At 37.5% G+C, this 22,809-nt stretch overlaps 1 protein-coding gene across 3 annotated transcripts; it reads left to right on the plus strand.

The window, feature by feature from the left end:
- The first annotated feature begins 4,200 nt into the window (after positions 1 to 4,200).
- LOC120252710 (chromodomain-helicase-DNA-binding protein Mi-2 homolog) lies at positions 4,201 to 22,555 on the plus strand. Of its 3 annotated transcripts, none has more exons than XM_039260828.1 (21): positions 4,201 to 4,317; positions 5,473 to 6,078; positions 6,372 to 7,017; positions 7,348 to 7,426; positions 7,991 to 8,133; positions 9,408 to 9,580; positions 9,726 to 9,865; positions 9,969 to 10,256; positions 11,151 to 11,300; positions 12,294 to 12,548; positions 12,727 to 12,867; positions 12,945 to 13,262; positions 13,378 to 13,551; positions 15,325 to 16,336; positions 16,427 to 16,518; positions 16,594 to 16,686; positions 16,770 to 16,874; positions 18,202 to 19,497; positions 20,196 to 20,738; positions 20,839 to 21,049; positions 21,554 to 22,555. In XM_039260828.1, the coding sequence occupies exons 2-21, from the start codon at positions 5,496 to 5,498 to the stop codon at positions 22,174 to 22,176; spliced, it is 7,065 nt and encodes a 2,354-aa protein (XP_039116762.1). In that variant the 5' UTR covers positions 4,201 to 4,317; positions 5,473 to 5,495; the 3' UTR covers positions 22,177 to 22,555. The 3 variants fall into 3 exon arrangements, with proteins under 3 accessions (XP_039116762.1, XP_039116764.1, XP_039116765.1); XM_039260830.1 differs by having other exon boundaries at positions 16,454 to 16,518; XM_039260831.1 differs by lacking the exons at positions 4,201 to 4,317; positions 5,473 to 6,078 and having other exon boundaries at positions 6,860 to 7,017; positions 7,996 to 8,133.
- Positions 22,556 to 22,809: the final 254 nt, after the last annotated feature.

Genomic DNA, 22,809 nt, shown 5'->3' on the forward strand with positions numbered 1-22,809 from the left:
TCTAAGTCAATATGCTCGATGAAAGATAGTACCGATGTGTCTTTGATAGCTCTAACTCTATTCCTATGTCTCGCGAATCTTGGTCGAGCGTGAAAGAAACTAGAGTTTTGGTCACCTTTAGTTATCCATTGGGAGCGAGCTCTTTGACCCCGATGATATCGTTTTTACGTTTGAGAAGGGCCGCATGACGGTTCCTGAGAGCTCTGAGCCATGTCGAACCCCAGGTATCGGAAGAAAAGTGGTGTTGATCTATAGCATTAATTTCTTGCTCAATGTTCTTCAATTCCTCATCAATATGGCAAATACTAGAACGTTTCCATCTGCAAAGATTTAATTTAGTTTGGGAAATAAAATGCGTGAAAGAATGCATCGGAGAAGTAGAAGGGGTAGCATTCCGGGGCATTAACAACACTACTATGACATCCTTCATAATCCAACGGATATTCTCAAAGCGAAAGATTACGCTAGAAGGAGAAGGGGAGTCATGGGCAATAAGAAACATAGGGAGAGTGATCGAGAGTTAATGCGGGCAAGGTGCTTTGGGTTGGAAATGTAATTAAATTTAATAAACCAGTTTGAGTTTGATAAAAAAATCGATCCGATCGCCCCTAACGTCCGGTTAGACCATCATGTCCATTGCACCAAGTGAAAGCAGAGACACAGTAAAACCAAGATCAAGGAGATTATTAGATTGGATGAAAGTGGTGAAAGCTTTGGATTTTGAAGAGTAGTTTCTAAAAGAACCCCCATTATGTTCCTCCTCGGACGTGATGGCATTGAAGTCGCCAGTGAGAAGCCAAGGAGAATCCAACGAGAAAGTCCGGAGTGACTTCCGGGAGGTTCTTGTGCTACGATAAGACTTGGGAGTTGTAAATAGTCGAGAAAGAATCCAAGAATCCTCGGAAGTGGTAATAATGAGATGTAACGCCATCCTGGAAGGCCGCGAGGGGGTGACTATACCGTTGAAGCGTTTCCAAAGGACAATGATACCTCCAGGAGTAACCATTGGGACGGAGCGAGCCCAAACCCAGTGTCTGCTGAACCTGGCACAGAAACGTTGAATGCGGATGGAGTTAGACTTCGTTTCCACCAAACAGATAAAATCTGGTTTTAATCTAGCCATGATATCTTTGATGTAATCCATTGATCTCGTGTTTGAAATGCCCCTGCAATTCCAAGTAAAGATTTTAACCATATCTAAAACAAGAAAGATAGGGAGGAGAGTTAGGGAAGGAGAGAATTTCTCCCTTTTTCTTTTTTCGTGGCATTTTTAGACGGTTCCCGACGAGGCGATAGCCTCAAGCTTGATATCTTTTTGATAGTGTAGAAGAGTCATGTCGTCGTCCGGCTCGAGGGGGGATGCAGAATCATCCGAGGAGAGCTCTTCCATTTCTTCTTCATTGTTTTCCAAATGAGTGATAGCTTCTACAACCTTGCCGACAATTCCCAAGTGACGATCAGAGGAGATTGGGTCATTGTTTGGGTCCAGGTTCTGATTTGAAGTGATTAACAGAGGTTCGGAATTGGAAATCAATAACTTTGGTGGTGGGGAGATCAACGGGCCTTTATCCGAGACTCCAGAGGTTCGCGGGATGGGCGAAGACGGCACCATGATCCGATTGGATGTCAAGATCGAGAGGATCGGGAAGAAAGTATGGGCGACATCCTCTCGGGAGGGGAGGCGTTGGCTAGGGTAATAGGGTTTGATGGTCCCGATGCCCTCGGGATTACGAGTCGATGGAACCAATGCTTTAGAGAAATGACGAGAAAGCCCTCCTCGCACCGAATGCCCACCACGTGAAGCGATTGCATGCGATGAGGAGGCCACGTGTAAATCATTATGGAGAGAAGGAGGACACTTGTCAACAATCTGTTCATCGTCCCCAACGGTGTGATTAGGGTTAGGGTTACGATTCCCAGAAGCCCTGGAACCACCGCCCTGCCAGCCACCGCGTCCCGTTCTGCCTGCGATTTGAGGAACAGCGCCCACTGAGGCTAAGCCAAGGCCCAAATTCTTTCGTCATCCTCGGTGGAAGAAAACTTCGGGACATCGACGGCGATGCCATCCGACCCCATCATCAGCATCATCAACCTGCATCCCGATATCTTCACGCACCAGCTTAGGGGAGCCTCCTGAGGGCACATGAGGTTCGTTTTGTGGGCGATTGCTGTGAGTGGGACAGTTTGCTTCGCCGTGGCCCACCAAGCCACACTTGAAACAAAAGACTGGTAGTTTTTCATAGAGGACTAAAACAAAAACTGAGAACTCTCCATATTTAACCCAGGTTCCCTGCTGTAGTGGTTTGCTTAGGTCAAGCTCAACACACACCCGAGCAAACTTAGCTCTCGTTCGATCGAGCGTGTGTTCATCTACCTTGAGAAGTTTACCGAACTGAGAAGCAACGGTTTCCAGAATGTCACCTTCCCAAAGCTCTATGGGAAGGTGATAAATCTGGATCCAGACAGCAGCTATAGAAAGCTTCTCAAAAGCCGGTTGAAAGGATTCCGACCAAGGAGCAAGTTGCAAAATGCGACCTGCCACCGTCCAAGGACCATCCCAAAGGAGGCGACATTGCATCTCTTGAGACTCACACCGGATGTAGTAAAACCCATTGGGGAGATCGAAAGCACGGTGAAAGCACCCAACCCTCTCCGAGTCCGGTCATGGCAGAGTTTGGCTGCTTTCAAGAGGTAAAGATTTACCAAGAAATTTAGCATAGATAGAAGTTTGCATACTATCCCTAGCAGAAAGCCAGGTATCATCATCAATAGTAACAGAGGAACTAGAAAGAAGCTTGATTTTCTCAAAGTGGCAATTAATAACGATGAAGCCTCCAGAGCCCAACTAGTGTTTCAACTTTCAATACTATACAGCAGCAGCAGAAGCTTAAGGCTTGCCATTTTTATGTGTGTGTATATCTCATGGATGATCAATGATGTTCCATGATTCCATACCCTTGTTGAGTGAACTAAAGAAGTGAGATTTCATTGTTTTTTTTTATTAAAAAAAAATGGATAAATCACGTATATTAATAGAGTAGCAAAATAAAAAAAAAGACAGCGGTCTTAACAACAAATCAATAAGGGCAATAAGATATCACGAGCAGTGGGACAAAACTCAAAACTCAACCCCCAAAACACAAAACACCCAACCACAAAAAAAAAAAGAATAAAAAAAGAAGTGAGATTTCATTGTTATTTTAATTTTTATGACATAATTATATTATTATATGAGGATAAATAAATCATTCGTGTTTTTTAAATATATTGGGGATACACAAAGATATACCACTTAGAGTGGTTTCTTTCCAAATAAAAAATCAAGGTTCAATTATTCCACAAATTTATCAAAAACAAAAGATACACAAATATATATATATTATATGATGTGAGAAAAACATATTTATATATAAAAGAGATTTATAAATATTTTGATGTGATTGTTTTTAGTCTTTCATTCCACTACTTTTATGATGGATGTTTTGTTTGTTTAGAATACTTTTGGAGTGTTTTATACTAGGCTATTACTTTTTTATTTTATTTTGAATCCTATTTTTGGTCTTATACTGATTTTTTTAGTAATAAATTAAGATTTTTTTATTTTATTAAAAAAATATATTTTATTCATAAGTATGGAAAAAATATTTCACTTCCATATCTAAAATCAAAAGTTTAACTTTCTTTCAATCGAGCTAGTGATACATAATGATTTGTCTAAATTATTAAAAAAAAATCAAGCGTGGCAACTATTATATATTTACAAATGTTATAAGAAAAAAAACAATTATTAAAAATATTGAGTATTTTATTAATTTGGATCAATAAAAAAGCAATAATATATATAAATAAAATATAAAGTAATTTTTGTAATGAGATAGATTTCCGCGTGGCAAAAAAAGAAAATTATTAAATGAAAATAAAAAATGGACATTTGTTTTGTTTGCCACCCATGAATCAAACACTATTAAAAATATATATTAGCATAATAAATGAACCTCAGCCGATCAACGCACAAGAAAGGGCCACGTGGGCAAGTGAACAGCTCAGTCTTAGATCGGCGGTTCTGTTATTTTTAGAGTTTTAAAAGAGAAAAACCCTTTGTTTTTTTTGTATATTAATTAGGTAATAAATAAATAATACAATGGACATATATTAATATATATATGCATAATATATATAGTATTTATTCTATGTATTTTGCGTGTCTCCAATTCCAAAGCCTGGGGTTCTTCGTTGCTCCGCCTCGTTGTTCGCGGTGCTAGTCAGTCGGATGCTGCTTTCCTCTTCGAGTCGATCTCCTTTTGTTCTCCAGAAATCGTATACATTCGATCTCTTTTCCTCCTCCTCCTCATTTATTTCTTTGTTTTTGTGTTTCTTCTTTGAATGCTTTCTTGATTCTTTTCTCATTGTGAGGATGACTCCATAGTTTGCGTTTTGCTTTCTGTTCAGCATTTGATCTAGGGTTTTTGTGATGTTTGAACTTTTCCGGACTTTATTATTTTCTTGATGAGATTTATTTTTGTGATGAGGGATTCCATTGTGGTTCGCCATTGATATCAGTAGATGCTCAGTATTTGGGGTTTCTTCTCCTACTCATATCTGTTCTTCACTAGAGATGTCTGCGTATATTTTAGGGTATGTTGCGCGTGATTTCTCAAAAATCGCAGTTTTGCCAGGGATCATTGGCCCTTAGTCGTCTGTAAACACTTTCCGCGCGAGTAGTTGCTGTCTTTTGGGCATACATGATCTTCTTTTTTATTTCTTAAACTGAGGATAGGTTGGTTTCCTTATTCACCGGCATGTTGTCTTGCATATTCTTTTAGAGTTAGTTTGTGCATTGCCTGGTTTAACCTTTGAAATTTGTTCTGGATTTGTTTTTTCTTCTCTCAATGGTTGTCCATCGCATGCGTGATAAGTTTGGATCATTTTCTTTTATGTCAAGGTACCTCCATGGGGACAACTCTCACTGAACCAAAGCCAAACTGATCAAATATCAATTCTAGTTTTCTTGGTTTCTGTCCTTGATGATTTCCATTTTCTGGCGCATAAAATAGATGCATAGAAGAGGGTTGAGTGTTTCTACTTACATATTCACATCCAATTTGTAAATTGTTTGCTGATTTCCCTGGTGTCATGTGTTTTCTGTCACCTGATGCCATGGCATCTTGTACTGGTATCCATTGTTCTGCGTCCTATTTCTTAAGAGGAATCCCCTAGAACTTTATTTTTATCATTGGCCTTTTGTTTTTGCTTTTGATTGTTCTATCATGGCAAGCGTAACATAATTTCCTTTCTTATAGTGTCTTAGTGGAAATTGGTTGGAAATCTCAGTTAATCAACTTAATCTTATCACTTTGTGCGTGTTGGTTGGCACTTTTTATTGGACAAAGTACTGTTTTATTTTCATATGATTATCTTTCTGGTTGTTTTGTTGGCTGCTGTATGATGCGAGAGTTGTTTTATGATTTATAGTTCTTATCCACGGGTGAGTCCAGATGGCCAGTGGTACACGCTCCGGAAAAAATCTGAAGAATGAAGACACCCACAGCATAAGATGTAGAAGTGCTGGGGTGAAGTCTAAAGATACAGAAGATTTAAGTACTTCTGGTACAACAAGAAATGGTTCAAAGCCTAGGACCAAGAATGGTGATCAGAAGGATCTCAGAAATCCAACCAGCTCTGGTTCTGCCGCTACTGACTCATACAGCTTGAGGAGCTCAATGAGGAAAACAGTAAGAAAATCAGAGAGGCTTGAAAAACAGAACTTGTCACCTCCTTCAGGCACCAGTAAGTCAGAAAGAGAAAGAAAAGAAGGGCCATCAAATACTGTACGAAGGTCTGTGAGGTTTGACAAAGCTGGAGTTTCAACCTCTGTTATCTCAAAGAATTCTAGTAAAAGTTCTGGTTCACCATATGCAAACAAGAAAAATATGGAATCAAAGAATGGAAAAGGCAGAGAAGAAAATAGTGATACTATAATGGTTAGAAAAAGTGCCAAACCATTAAAAAAGAAGAAGCTATTGACTGCACGCAGTTATCGGGCATTGCTTAGGTCAGAAAAGAAGACTCAAAGATCAGGTATAACAAGTTTTCTTCCATGCCCTAATTATGCTATTAATATTATAGTCAGCTGCAAATTTTGTGCTGTAAGTGATCTTAACCTAAACTACCTTATTGGTTTTTCTTTTTGATGAAAACAATTGCATTAACAATGACTCAAACTAAATCATCTCTCTCTCTCTTGCGTGTGTGTGCGTGCGCGCTTGTGTGTTGCGCACGCGTATTTGTGAATTATGAATGACTGCTACTCATATTTCTCTTGTTTCTGTTGCATCCTCATTCTTCCTGTGTCAATGTTGTTTGTGTTGTAGATGCTACAAGGATGCTTGAAAAAGAGGTCTTTGAATTGGCTAAAGTCAATTCAGGAGCTGATGATTCTGAAGAAGTATGGGACAATGCTTCACCACAAGATGAGTGCGTTGGAGAGAAGGATTTTGATTTTAATGGGAACACTTTTTGTGAGGATGCTAGAGTATTGGAAGTGGAAGGGTCTAGTTCTGGCAATGATCATACCTGTGGAAGTGAGCATCCAGAATCTAGTCATTCTAATAGAAAGCGCAAAATAAGTGAGTTCAATGATGAGGAGACTTCCTCATATTCAAAATGCAATGATAAGCTGAGGAAATCTTCTCCTGTTCAGTTAGTTGTTGAGAATATTTGTGAAGATTCTCAATGGAAGACAAATGAAGGCAGTAGAACCAAGGTAGATTGCTCAGTGCCCAAGGACTTGGTAACCTCAGAATTAATTGGGTCCAGTTCTGAGGGGAGGTCCCTTGCTGTTGATGTTGGTTCGGGAAGTGTGGATAGAGCTGAGGGTTCCAAAAGGGCAAAAACAGGTGGTGAATTTGATTCTGATGTCTCAGTTTCGCCATCTAGGATGGATGTTGATTCCTTATCACCTTCGATAAGAAGAAATGTGGACACTAGCCCTTGTAAGTTCTGTGAAAAACTTCAAAGGTAAATTCATTTCTTTATTCAGGGCTTCAACTTCCATTTTTCATTTCAATGAATAATCTCATGTCTGGCTGAAGTGCTTGATATCTAAATCTAACTATAGCCATCAGCAGAAGAAGGTACTATCTCAAAGGCATTTTTGTTACGTTGTTGTGATTTGTATTAGATTTTGGGAGGCATTTGAGAGCTTTATAATTTGTTTCTAACTTGCCGAACTCTTAATATATTTCGCTTAATTTGATAGACGTCTCTTAATTAGAATACTAGGTATCTTATTGGAGGAAATGTATCTAACATGAGCTTGACAAAGTCTCTATGGCTAATTTTGTGCAGGGCCCATGATAATTCACAACTTCATGAACTCTGCTCGTGCAATGTTGGAATTCAGAGAAATCTGTCTGTTTTACCTGAGGTCTGTCATTTTTTCTCCTTGTTACCTTTGGTTCTATGATCTTAATGGTTACCCAATGTGTATTTGACTGTTAAGTCCTGAATTATTTAACTTAAACATTTTTCAGTTTGTTGTTGTTGCTGTTGGGATCTTTCTTTTTTTTATTTCTTGGATATACAACAATAAATATATGGCCCTGAGCTTGTGTAGTTACAAGATCTAGGATACCTGTTGCTTACTTGCTTGGTTCCTATGTAGCGGTCAGTTGGATGCATTTGTTAATGTGATATGTTTCACTTAATGGTGCTGTCAATTCAGGATGTATTTTCATGATAAGTGGTCTATACTTGCGCAAATGCACCATCCTAGCAGAATTTATCAGGCAAATGGTACTTCTTTTGGGGCATTTTGGTTTAGCATTCTAACCCTCTAGTCTTTTGTATTTATTACCTCTCCTACTATAGTATCACTGGTGTTCCTTCGAATTATGTTACTTTTAAATGTCTTTGCTTTGGTTATTGCTTTCATTCATGTATGTGCTTTTTGTGGATTCATGCTCACTCTTCCTTTAAAATCTTGCATTAGGATAGAAGGGAACTTGAAATTGCTGATTCTGCACATGGTCCTGAACCCCCAAGTTGTGCTGATGTGAAAGAGTCTTTGCTATTGACTCCACCAAAAATCTGTCCTAATGCATGTGTCATCTGCAAGCAACCTGGACTGTTATTGTGAGTATCATCTTGGTCATTGATTCTCCTAATTTTATGGTTGATATAATGTCAACATTGATCACGTCATGTTCATTGGAGTCCTTGGCATGTAAGTTTTGGTACATTGTTCAACAGAGTCAGTTGTCTTAAAAATGGAGGATTTTCCATTTGTGTTCCATGAATTGTTATTTTGATCATAAAATTATGATTAAGAAGTTTGTATATCTATTGTCTTTGCAATTATGTTTTCTAGATTATGCATCTATACTGTTAAATTATGGCTTTTTCCTATGGTTAGAATGTTCCATCACTTTCTGTGATCTTACTGATAATAATATTTTGCTCATAGGATCTTGTCTTGATGATTGGGTAGTATGCATAAATCTAAGCATTTTTTATATTTTGTCGCTATTAGCAAAAGGACAGGACTAATTTAGGAGGTATTCCTGCTAATTGGGCCCCGTAAAGTTTTTCTTACTATACAATTTTGTGAGGCTGTTTTCTCAATTTGAACTTGGAATTTTGTAACCTTGAATGGGTTATCTTGTGCAACATGACCTCTCCTTCATATTTTCTCTATTTGCAAAGGATTCAATAATTTGCATTCAAGCGTGATAACAACAGAATTTGATGTTCAGTCAGAAGGAGATTTTTGAAGGTTTCAATTCTATAATAATATTTGGATTTTTAAAATATCAATTCCCAGAACATAATTTAAGAACTATGCATGTTGCTATCCATTTGCTACTCATATTATCATCTATTTTTCTAATTAATCTTGTATATATCTGTGGACCACCAAAAAAAAGAAAAAAAAAAAAGAACAGAAAAAAGCTGTTGACCATTACATATATCAAAACATGTAGTGTATCTGCTGAGTTGCACCTTAAATGTCAATTTTGCTGCAAATTTCGAACCCAAGGAATTTATGAGTTTTAAAAAATTCTACTTCAAAGGTGTCTTTAGACTTAGAACTATGCCGCTAGTTGAAGTACTACTTCAAGGCCTCTACCTAGCTGTTCAAAAATCCCCCAGTTTTCCAATTGTTGGAGTGATCTCCATCACTTGGTGTGCAATCACTGTAATAAGAGTTTGTTTCCTCACTGAATAATTAAACATGCAATCTGCTGTGTCCATATAAATGTTCTACATTATTTAATTTATTTTGTTGAATAAGACTTAAAATCTTCTTCTCAGAGTGCTACAATTTACCTTATTCATGAGTTTTTAATATAATTTTCTTTCTTTTGATATGTAATTAGAATCCGCTTGATGTGAGCATGCCATTTTAGGTGTTGTGATGGAAAAGGCTGTAAAAGAAGCTTCCATCTCTCATGTCTAGATCCGCCCCTAGATGTTGTTCCTCTGGGCATCTGGCTTTGTCATTTATGCATGAAGAAGAAGCTGGAGGTGGGGGTATACTCCATATCTGAAGGAATAGAAATTGTGTTGGATAAAAAAGATGGTAAGGATAGTTTGTTCTTATTTTGAGAAGGAAAATGGGTAGTTCATCTCTCTTTGTATTAGTTTCATTGTTTTGATTGTGTTATTAATAAATTGGGATTTCATAGTCAGTGTTGCTTGATGTTCTTTTTGGTGTTGGTTTCTAGCGATGCATGGTGAAAAGCATTATTATGTCAAATATAAAAACCTCGCCCATGTACATAATCGGTGGATTCCTGAAAGCCAGTTGCTTGATGAAGCTCCTTTGCTTATGGCTAAATTCAACAGGAAACATCAGAAGGAAAAGGTGGTCTCATCATATAGTTAAATTATTGTGAAAAGATTGTTCTTAATGTTCTAGTTTAGGACTAATTTGTCTTTCACTGCTTTTGTCTTGATTTTGTTCTCAGATCATAAATTGGAAAAAAGAATGGATCGAGCCTCAGCGCCTGCTGCAGAAACGATTGCTGATTCCCCTAGAATTGGTTGATGGGGAATTTTCTGGGCATGGTGTTAATCCTTTATTTTCCCAGTTTGAATGGTTTGTAAAATGGAAGGGTTTAGGCTATGAGCATGCTACATGGGAGCTTGGAAGCTCACCCTTTTTATGCTCACCTGGGGCTATGATACTCAAAGAAGATTTTGAAAGGCGCCACAGAGAGGCAAAGAAGGGATCTGACCTTTCAAGACCTGACAAGGTTTTTCTTTTTTGGGCTTCATTCCTGCAAGATCTTATATGGGAATAGACATTTCTGCTTTTTTAGATCCTTTCTGACTACTTGTTCACTGTTCTTAGTTTGTTACTTCACTTTTTCGCCATTTAATTGTTCTTTATTTATCTCTGCTAGCATTTAACTCGTTTAGTTTGTTCCTTTTGGAATTGCACAGCTCTTTAACTTGATTTAGCCTTGAGAGGTGATGATACTTATGCTGGATATAATAAACTATTAAGTAACTGTGGCTGTTTATAACACCATCCCTATGCCAAAAAGTTGGACACTTTTATATTTATTTTGATATTGCAACAGTACAACCTGTTTATTGGTAAAAGCAAAATTGTTATAGTAGTCCTGTTCCCCAATTGAAACTTAGGCATAGTGTGTTTCTAAGAGATGGGCGCCTGGATTTAAGAAGAGTAGAGACTTATTACTCTATGTTGTTTGGTAAATCATTCTGCTTTTGAAATTTCTGTTTCCTTTTAACTAACTAGTTTCTCAAACCTGTCTGAAGTCAAAAGCCCATGCGAAAAAAAAGGAAAAGATTATTAACTTAGAAAATGGAATTTGTGCATCATTACAAAATTCACATGCATCCTGATCCTTTTTCTTTTTTCTTTTTTTTTTAAACCTCTGTGATGTGCTTATTGCTTCTGAAGGAATTTCATATTGCTTTTATATTCACTGTTATTATCTGCTTATTGCTTCTGAAGGAATTGGATAGTGCTTTTATATCTTCACCAATATTATGAAGTTGCCATAGCAAATTCCAATGTTTGGGTTATGGGTTTCTTTAGTACTCTGAATTCTCTTTATTCCCTAGCATTCATTTGTGTTCCTTTAATTCTGATCAGAAGTAAACTTTATTATATTCAGGCTTTGAGTGTGAAGAAAGTTCCTTCTCAGAAACTTTCAACGTTTCCTGACAAGATCTCATCAGAGCTTGATAATGATCATTTAAATGCTATCAACCGGCTTTGTGAATTTTGGCATAAATCACGTAATGCGCTACTCATTGATGATCAGGTTAGTTGCCTTTGTGCGGCTGATTTTTGGAGTTCACATTATTCTAGTTTATTATCAGCTAGACTGACAATTGTGAAAAAAATAAAGTTAAATGCTCTCTTTGATTAAGTGAATGTAAGAGCTGTCAATTTAATGCAATAATGGAAGGTATTGGGTGCAAATTTTCTTTGGCGGCTCTTACTTGATGCTGATGCTTGTAATATTTTAAATGGCTGAACACATGTTACTTGACCCCTATAAACTGAAAGGCTTTAAGGTAGCATGATGAAAGGCCTAGATTTATGTAGTCATATCCATATTACTAACTTAACCTGTGTGGCACTATTATTACTCTAGTACACCTGTTGATAGGTGCTGATTTATAATAACAAGCCACTTTGCACATAAATCAATTAAGCTTTGATACCAAGTTAGATTCAAATCAAACACATATTACTAGGGTTTTGTTCAACCTAAAAATGTAAACACTAGATTTATATGTTCATATCCTTTGTTTACTGACTTAACCAACGTGGGACTATTTGTTACTATGACAGTTATACTCATGGCTCAATATTTTTTCCTCATAAAAGTGCACCGTGAAATACCTCATGATATTGTTCTCTTAATTTCTTTTGGCATTCCTTAAGCTGGTGGCATCCTATGCTGCTAACTGTGGAGCAAAATTGTCATTACCATACTTAATTGTGAGTATCTAATATTTTGGTTTTCCTTTCTCTTTCACTAGGCCAAGACGTTTTATTCATGGAATCCTGATGCAGTTTACTTTTGTTGTTATTGGATTCTTTTGTATTATCTTGCTGAATAAACTTATCATTTTATTATGATGGATTTCCAAATTAGATATTTAGATTGCCACTCAAGTTTCTGGATATTTTTGGGGGAAGTTCTTGATGATTTATTTTTATAACTTTTATTATTATTATTATTATTGTATCGGATGGTATAGAAGGCTGTTATTCTTGTTTCACCATGTCGACCATATCTTGACAGGAACATATTATCAAATCAATACTGTTCATATCATCAATATATTTGGACTGCTGTCGACCTTTCCTCATTATTTCAACTGTAAATGCTCTTTCATCATGGGAAACTGAATTCTTACGGCTGGCGCCATCAATGAATGTTGTTGCCTATTGTGGAAATAAAGATGCCCGGAAGATTATTAGGACCTTGGAATTTTATAACAGTGCTGGTTGCATTCTGTTTCAAGTACTTTTATCCAATTATGATGTTGTTGCTGAGGTAATTGATTGTTCTTATTTCTTTCTTAAGGCACATAGTAACTATGTGTTATAAAATGCTTTTCTTTTAGAGCCTTCAATGTAAGTCTGCAAATGTTAATTGCCAATTCCTGCAGTTTTTTTTTATTCCATATGTCACGCTTTGTCAACATGTTAATGTATTTTGATGCTTTGTTCAGGATTTTGAAAATTTAGTTTGCATTGGTTGGGAGGCTATTATAGTTGATTATTGCCAACATGCGAGGGTCTCCAAACATTTTGAACTGCTTAAGAATCTTTCTTCTGATTTCAGGCTGCTTTTGTTGAAATGTCCATTGAAGGTATTAATGAGTTTTTATTAGTTTTCTAATTGATTCCATTGCCAGAAGATTTTCTCATTAACTTGTGAATTTTGCAGGATAACCTTGCTGAGCACCTGAGCCTGCTCTCATTCCTTGATTCAGGAGGAGAGGAGAATACTAGCAGTTTTAATCTTGATTCTGGAGATTCTGCTGGAACGTTTGCTATTCTGAAAGAGAGATTTGCACATTATTTGGCATATGAGCGCAAATCAGACTCCTCAAAGTTCACAGAGTTCTGGGTCCCTATTCAGCTTTCACATGTACAGCTGGAACAGTATTGTGCTACTTTAGTTTCAAGCTCAATTGTTCTTCGTTCATGCTGTAAAGTTGATCATGTTGGAGCTCTTCGTGACATCCTTATTTCCACCAGGCAGGCAAGGATTAGCAGTGGCAGCATATGAATATGTTGACATACTTTATGTTTGTTTTCATTTTTCCTATTATATTTTATTCTTTATTTTGTGATGTTTGTTTTATTTTTTATTGCAGTGTTGCGATCATCCTTACTTGGTTGATCAACTGTTGCAAAGTTCACTGACCAATGGTCTTGCATTATCTGAATATTTGGATGTTGGTATAAAGGCCAGTGGCAAACTGCGACTGCTTGATAAGCTTCTTCAGGAGATAAAGAATAGAGGTTTGAGAGTGGTAATACTTTTCCAGGTGCGACGTTGTTCTCATTTTTTTGAAGAGTTATCTACTGTGTTATTGTAAATCTCGTATGCTGTCTATGTTTATGTTTCAAAATGCACTGATTATGAACAAAACTAAGTGAAGCCTTGAAATATCTGCAAACTAATTTGTTAATATTCTTTCATTCTTTGGGCGTGTGTTTTTTAGGATACCATGTGCACTTTTATTTAAAAGCTATAGAAAAGGAGAATTCAAATCCTAGCCACTGACCATATTCTTGTCTCTTATGTTTGCATAAAAATTGGGTTAAAGAAGTCCATAGTGTTCTCAACTTTGTGTGAATAACAAGGTTGTGAGATATGCCTTTCTTGAGAATCATTTCAATAGTTTACTGGATGGATACAGATATAACAACTTGGGCACCTTTTCTTTTGTGCTTCCATTCGCCAAATAAAGCAACCAATGTTTGTGGTCTTAGTCTGTTCCTTCTTGGTATTGGTGACGTGCTGTATAGTACTGGCACTTGCAGTGCTGAAGGTTAATGCACAAACCTGTTGCATGAAATTGTATGACCTCCGATTCCTTTGTTGCCATTTTAGGTATTCTTGTGTGCTAAACAGGAAGATTTTTTAGTCTCATGTGTTTGAACTACATCAGTCTGGTCAGTTGGCTCGCACTGTTCCTATATGTCTTACATAAGGTGACACTAAATTTTGCAACTTTAGATCTTGGAAACTGCAAATATGACATGCCCAATCTATTTATTCCTGCCAACTGGATCAGGTGAAGTGGGGTAACTGGAAGCAGCAGAATACGCTATGACTTGGATGTAATGGATGTTGGCTAAAGAAAATTGTGGCACTGTGGAGGCTATTTTAAAGAGGAATTGTCGTATAAGTAGTAGAACATTCCAATGAAAGCATGAAGGCTCTTTTATTTTCTGGCAAGGATTAACACCACTGAGTATAATGATTTGATATTTGAATTTTTATGAAAGTGAACATTGCCTAGCTGGACACTGTAATAAGTAACCACCGCCATAGATTAGGATCTTCTAGAGCTCAGGTAGATTGAGCATGTTGTTAAGCAGGTTGATTTATCTAGGATTACATTTCCTTTTCTCCTGAAAGTAAATGAGCTAACCTGAAGAAAACTTCATTAGAGTATTTAACAGTTGATAGCTTGGTGTATGCAACAAATTCTTGAATCAATTCTCAAAATTAAGTTTGAAAATTTTTAGAGGATTTTCCTGCATAGTACTTGTTTTTAAGGTACTTTTTGGTGGTGTTATTAAATTGCTGTCTGTGAGCCTCTGGGGGAAGCTTGATTCATATTCCCATTTTTATGTGTTTTTCTTGTTTCAGCTTTTATGATTATTGTTTACTCTTACTTACCATTAACTTGGATCAGGTGTCGTTCTATTTTTCTGAGATATTCCTCTTATAGCTTTGTGGTAGGCTTTATATTGGGCATGGAACTTTGTCTTGCAGCTGTCCTTTCTCTTAGGGACCTTACCTTTAAATCATGAATATTTTTTTGCTTCGAAATCTCTTGCATTGCTAGTAGGGTTGTTACCACTATGGTTCTCACATAAGTGGATGGTTTTCTCAATGGTTGTTTTGTTCATTAGACTCTTTTTTTTTATGGGCATAAGAGATATTCCTTTGGTCTTTGGTGATATGTTTCTGTCATTTGTTAATCATGATTAGTGGCTTTGTAACTCAACTTTTCTTATATAGTGATAAAAGCAAACTTATTCCTTGGTTGTATAACTTTTCCCTGTTTTTCTTTTTGATATCTCAGTCGATTGGGGCTGCTAGGAATTCTATTGGTGATATTTTGGATGATTTTTTGCGTCAGAGGTTTGGTGCTGATTCCTATGAACGCGTAGATAGTGGATTGATTATGTCAAAGAAATTAGCTGCTCTGAATAAGTTCAATGATAAGAGTAATGGAAGATTTGTGTTTTTGATTGAAAATCGAGCTTGCCTTCCCAGCATTAAACTTTCATCAGTCGATGCTGTTGTCATATTTAACAGTGATTGGAATCCACTCAATGATTTTAGGGCCCTTCAAAAAATCAGTATTGAATCAGAATTTGAACAGATGAAAGTTTTCCGTCTGTATTCATCTTTTACAGTGGAAGAGAAGGTCTTAGCATTCTCTAAACAAGACTCTACTCTTGAGAGCAATATTCGGAGCATAATTCGTAACCATAGCCATTCTTTGCTGAGTTGGGGCGCCACCCACCTATTCAGCAAACTTGATGACTTTCACAAACGTGATGATTCTGTTGATTTGCTTGATAATTCTGGCGAGGACTTATTTCTGGAAAAAATTGTCTCAGAACTTTTGGCACAATTACCTAAAAAATTTGAAAATAACAGCTCAAGTGATTGCTCAATTTTAATCAGAGCACCTCAAAGCGGAGCTTCATACTCAAGGAACATTATCTTGCTTGGTGAAAAAGAAAGAATTTCTTCTATGGATGGAGATCTTTCAGGGTTCTGGTCAAATTTACTGGAAGGAAGGAACCCTCGTTGGAAATACATTTCTGAACCATCTCAGAGGAGTCGCAGAAAAGTCCATTGTGCTGATTCATTTGCTAAATTACCTGAAGCAGATACTGAAGAAGTTAGGAAAAAACGTAGGAAAATTGTTAATGACTCTATTGACCAAATTTCTCTTCAAGATACTACAAAGGACATCTCTAGTGGCATTGGTGCTGCCGTACCTGCCAAGATAGCCCTTCCAAGCAATACTAGTCAAGCAACTTTTACTCCAATTGTTTTGAATAGTATCTCCAAAGAAGCAGGTAATATATATGATAGAACGCAGGAGGCATTCCACACTGCCATTTCCTTTTCATTTGTTGAGTTTACTGCAGTTTTATTTTGTCATCCAGGTTACATGAATTCTCTTCAATGTGCAGAAGGAGCTAAGTCCCAACCCAATCTGAAGTCTCTGTGCACGCCTGGTTCAGTTACTGCCAATAATGTAATTGTTCATCTGCATCTATCTCTGTCTTCTTGTGATGTATTAGTACTACATTAGCCTTTTTTGTTTGAACAGGATGGAAGGGAAAAATTACGCCATGCACAAAGAAACCTCCATCTTTTGTTGAAACCAGAATTATCAAGCTTATGTGGAACTTTGAGGCTTCCGGTACTCATTTTCCCTTTATGTTGACATTGTAAGCTAGAGTAAGGTCAGATTATATATGTTTGTTGCTTTTGCTCTTTATGTAGGTGGATGTCAAGTGTCTGGCTGAAAAGCTTCTTGAATATGTCATGAATAACCACCTCGTGGTTCGAGATCCTGAGACTATTCTGCAGGCATTGAAAATATCGCTGGTTAGAATTACTCTCATCTGCATTTTTTTTTTGTGCTGAAGTGGGATTTTTATTTTTTTATTAATCTTTTCCAGAAAATATGGCCTTGCTACTTTGCATGGTCGCATATTTTCTGTGGAGTGTCTTTCATATCGTCATTCTTTGGGTGTGTTTTGTAGGTGGGATTTGTATTCTTTCTAATTCTAGAAAAAGAACTAATTTGTATACAGAAGGCAGCTTCAAGAGCTGGATTTTCATTAACAGGGAGTTCACTTGAGGGGATGTCATGTGGTTTAACTTAGCAATTAATTGTTAGGACAAATACCAGTACTTCAAATAATGACTGAGATTGCTATACACACATACACTGTAAGTGTAACTTCACAATTACCCTTGCTGTCAATGACACATAATGGTAGTGTTCATCTGCAAGTCAGAGTTCATTGATCAACTTGTCCTTTGTGCTTGCCTTGGCCTTATTTTGATGAGGAAGACTTAAGAATATAGTGGGATTTATGATATTCTAATTTATGCGTGACTTAGGTGGAACCACATTGGTCTGACTAAAATTGTTTCTCTCCCCTTGTTTATTCATAATTTTTCTGTTCTCCGTTTTCAAGCTTAAATGTGTAGGAAACATACGACCATCTCTTGGCAAATCAACAAAAGGTGCCACGCCACATTTTTAAAGCATTTCTGTTCCAGTGCTTTAAAACCGAGAAGATGTGGTAGATTTGGAGAGTTGGGTTGTAGTCACAAAACCTTGAAGATTCTCTAAGCACATGAGTAACTCTTTATGTTCACAAACATGCACATGTTCATGCATCAGATATGTAGACATTTGAAAGAGCATTATGGAACAAAATCATATGTTCAATTCTCCTGCTTAATTCAATACAAAAAAGCAAATTTAAATTGATCAGCATTTATGCCTGAGTGGATGGTCAATTGTCACAAAAAGACACCCATATATTGGAAGCAATAATTGGGCACTCTGACACGAATGTGTGCTCCCACCAACCATAGGGTTTCCTCTAGTAATAAATAACCATTAAGAATTTGATTGGTGAATAACTTTTATTTACTTTCGATGAGTTCTTGCAGTACACTTTCTCCAGGCTTGTTTTGGGTCTGAATCTGTATGGTAAATGATTAACTTCTTCTTTGATCCATGTTTGTTACCATAGTAACTTAGTTATATATATATATAGATGCTCAGATCTGTGTAGCAGGTGGTCACTTTTTATTTCTGTAGCTACTTCATATCCTTCTATGTTCTTTATTATTGCGGGCATGATTGTTTTATTTGCTTTGAGGCCTACAAGTAATTATTCTGTTTAACTTTTAGTGTTGGCGAGCTGCTTCTTTCTTGAAGTACAAGTTGGATCATGGAGAGTCACTTGCACTTGCCAGAAAGTACTCGAATTTTGAGTGCAGTTATGATCAAGCCTATTCTGTTTATTCAAAGCTGCGTATGCTGAAGAAGAAGTTTTCCTGTCAATCTGGCGCATTAAAGGTTGACAATATCCTGAATACTCCAGAGAATCAATTATCTGCTGCAGGGTCAGATCTTGCTGACTCTCTTGCATCGGTGGAAGATTCAGTATCTTTAGCATCATCCCGTCGAGTGCTTGAAGGGACTGAAATCAAGAAGAGTCCCAATTCTGGAAAGAACTATGAAAATGTTAATCCTGTGAATGAAGAAATGTCTGAACGTGGAACTACTGGAAAGCTTAGTCTGCACTTGAGTTCATTTAAAATGAAAACTGATTCAATTGAGAAAATCTTTTTAAGAAGGGAAGAGAACCTCCTCCTAAAGCAACAGTTGGAATTTACTGAGTTAGTTGGACGAATGGAAGAGGAAAGGACAAGATTGAAGGAGATATATGATCTCCAGTTGAACTCTATCTATTCTCAGCATGTTGATTTTGCAATAAGGAATGGAAAGATAAATTTATTGAATGAAGAGTTCTTCAATAGTATGTCTAAATTTGATCAATACGTGAAATGCCAGCATAAAAAACTTGCCACAATGCAGGTTGATGCAAGGCGTAAGGATAGACAGATAAAACATCATTGGTTGAGGGAAGTTAAAGCTGGTAGGTCGGCTGAATCATTTGATAGGTTGCCTTTGTCGGAATCTGGATTCTGTCTGGAGGAATTCAAGGTCAATGAGATTACAGCTTCTCTTGGTTGGACTGATGGAACTAGTATACCCAACTCTGTTTCAGATCCCGCACTGCCGTCCGATTGTCAAGGCATTGATCTGATTTCTGGATGCCTTGCAGTCTCTTTTAAATCAGGAGAACTATCTGCTGAACCTCCTGCATTTAGTCCCAACAGAGGAGAAACTCATCTTGAAAGCTCATCTACTGAAAGCCTCACAAATGCTTCACAAGTTGAGACATGCACTGTGCTGGTGGTGACTGAAAATCCGGTTCCTCAACAATGCACTGTGTCTCCAATATCTGTTGCACCTGATAAATTGCTTATTGACTCTGTAATTGTAGCATCTGTTGATGACAAACTACATGGCAGTACAGATAATTCTAATGGTCCATGCTCTCCACAAAATCTCCAGGTTAATGTTCCCTTGGCTGAGATATCACAATCTAGCGGTGAAACTCATGCATCAGTAGACCAGGTATTGATTATAGTCCAAGTTTATTTCATCTATCTGAAATTTTTTTTTATCACATTTGAAAATCTGGTTTCTTGAATTTTTTGAAGTGCTGGTTCCTTGTGAGTAAACCTAACTTATGAAGATGACCCCATGGGTTTTTTTTCCAGCCTAGGGTGTAATTGAGAAGAAATATTGATCTTTTTTTGAGATTTCTCCTTGCTAGTGATTGAATTTCTAGGCAAAAAGGGAATTAGCCATGCTATCACCTATGAAAGTGGAGGGAATTAATGTCTTCCTTTCTTTTGAAATACGTGAGAAGCAGATGAATAATTATCTGCTTCCGGAAGAAATCGAAGAATTTCATTGGGGTTAAAATAGTATCTCATTTATTTGATGCTGATTGCAGACTCAAACCAATTATTATTATTTGATAGCATTACCTGGGCAGTTTTAAATTTTCCAGGATGGGTCACTGAGTTTGGTCAGACTCAGTACCCTGGATTGGAGTCTCTACCATTTTCAATTTGGCTCGGTCATGCATTATATTTTGCCTGATTGGTCAACTCTGCTGAGATAGCGAACCTCGTTATTTGACATGTAGATGTGTGCCAACATGTTATTTTTATTGTTTATTTTTTTGTGCAGCTTGCAAGTGTGTCATAATATTTTGTGTATGGATGAAAAGGTTTTATTATGATAATATGAATTGTCATGACCAGGTGCCCTCTCCTGAAGTGAGTCAAAGGCCAGATGGCAACCAAGGCTGTAGTTCTCTGATTGAAACTGTGGAACCTCTTCTACATTCTGCTGATCAGCCTACTACATGCCATGCTTCTGATGTCTCACACCACTTTCAGGTTCAGGCGTCGTCATCTACTGACATGACTACAGTACAGATGATGTTACCTACATTAAATGAGGGAGGTGCCATTAATCAGATAGATCATTCTACACGACAAACTGAAGATTGCCTGCAGCAGCCGTTGATTAACGCTCAAGCACAAGAAGGGCACTTAAATCAACTATTTTCACAGTCTATGCCTACAACATCATCTTCTAGTAGTCATACACTTACAGTAAGAGCACAGCCTGAAGTTTTTGATGGTGTTCGTGTTCAACCAGAGGCAGAAGGTCGTCTTCCTCAAAATGTTCCGATAGGACCATGGTTACCTCCTCAAGTGCTTCATCCTGACCCACTTCTAAATGAACTAATAAGGATACGTAAACATGAGGATTCATTTACTAAGATGCATGAAGATAAGGTTAGTATTTGAGATAATTTTCTAACTACTCTCTGCTTTTGTCCTGGTGCAGTTTTTAATTTCATTTAATTATTAATTTTTCACATTTCCTTTTGGATAGAAACTTCAACTTAAGCAAGAGTGCGAACAAGAAATGCAGAAGGTAAGGATGAAATATGATAAATTAATTCAGGATTCAGAGACAGAATATCTCCACGGCAAGGAGTCATTTGGGTCAATCTATAAGAAAGTTCTCTTGAATAAAATTTTAGCGGAGGAATTTAGGGCCAGATTCATTGAAAACAAGGGAGGTGCTTCAGCTGCTATTCCAGGTATGTGACTGTACCACTTGTGTCTTCTACACCAAATCATCCTGGGGAAAGAGGCATTGCTGGAATATGCCAGCTTATGATCAGAAAAGTTCACTTTTATTTAATTTTAGTTTTTTAAAACTGTAAATTTCTATGTAATTGTAGACTAGTTCGCTTTTAGAAAAAAAAATGTCTTAAAATTTCAATGTTTTTAACTATTTGCTAAAATATCTTTTGATTTAATTAAGTGTGGTGTTCATTTATTTTTTTGGCATTTTTACTGTTGGTGGTTCAGACATACTACCTGGGAAGACACAATTATGCTAACTTTGGCATTCACATTTCAAAAATGATTTTGGTGCTGTTTGCCTTGAGGATGTTTAAATCATGAAATATGATTCACATTGTGTCCTGTAGAAGGAACCTAGAAGCAAAAAAACTATCTTGAGATGAAAAGCTTTAGTTCCTTTCTTTTACGAGTTCCATTTATGAGAAACTGATCTTTTTCCTTTGGAATCTGTCCAGGTTCTTCAGGTGCCCACCCAAGTAGCATGCGGCAGTTGCATCAGGTTCCTCAATCACAGCATGGACAGAGAGCAGCCATGGCACTTGCCTCTGCACTGGTTCCGTCCCCGGCCACCCAACCTTCGGTGCAGTCTCCATCATCCCTTTCTGCTGCCCGGCTTCTTACTCCCGTCCGACCTCATCTCAGCTCCATGCATCTAGCACGTCCTAATCTCCATGCGGGAGGTGAAACACGTGCGCCTGCTCCACATCTTCAGCGTTCCCGGCCTCAGCTGCCACTGTCTGCTGTCCAGTCACACATCAATAGCGGTCAGCCACATCTACTGGCAAATAAGGGCTCCTTGCCTCTCTCAACTCCACAGGTTTCACCCGTTGTCCCACATATATATGCATCAAGGGCTCCTGCAAGTGGGACATCTCAACCTGAATCTCGAGATACTAACAATAATGATGTTCTGCCGAGACTGTCACAACCACCTAGATCGGAATTTGAAAGATGGCTTGCATCAAACCAGACACTGGCAGCTGGTGAACCGCAGGCTCTCCCAAGTGTGGATGCTCCCAGAACTCATTCAACCTCTGGTGTGAAGGATGTTGTCTGCATCTCAGATGATGAAAACTAATGATCAGCCCTAGTGTCATCGTCAGGAGCTCATGTACCATGGAGGTTGAGATTTTGCTAACATAGTGTACCATAGAAGTTGAACGCCTCATGTACATTTCTCGGAAGGCAGGCCACATTTGGAGTTTAACAATGTAGTTTAGTCCGTTGAGTGTTGCGGCTTCATGGTTGTTTATGCCCATGGGAAGAAGTTGATATAGCCCTGATTGACATCCTTCCTACCCACTGAATATAAATATATTGCAGGAATTATTGAATCTGCTTTGGACGCGTACAATCTGTAAATCAGTAAATTGTGTTAATATATGCTGATCATTTCATTCTTAATCTGTGCATCCCCAATGAAATTACTTCTGCTGCGGGTATTTGTGTTTTATTTATGTGGTGATTATTTTTCCTGAATGGCAGACTGGTTTACATTATAAGTCGATTTCGCTGAGTTCCTGAGTCTTAGGCTCGAAATCCCATTGATGCGCATGGATAATTTTGAGTCGAGAGTTGTGACATTGTATCACGCACGTTTGAGTTTTCTCTCATCCACCGTCAGGAGGCTTTAACTTTGCAAAACATGGTACGCTTTATTTATGGTTAGCTTAGAAGGGCTTTTATCAGATTTTCGTCATTAGATACTTAT

The sequence above is a fragment of the Dioscorea cayenensis genome, chromosome 22 (assembly GCF_009730915.1).
Source record: "Dioscorea cayenensis subsp. rotundata cultivar TDr96_F1 chromosome 22, TDr96_F1_v2_PseudoChromosome.rev07_lg8_w22 25.fasta, whole genome shotgun sequence".
Classification (NCBI taxonomy): domain Eukaryota; kingdom Viridiplantae; phylum Streptophyta; class Magnoliopsida; order Dioscoreales; family Dioscoreaceae; genus Dioscorea; species Dioscorea cayenensis.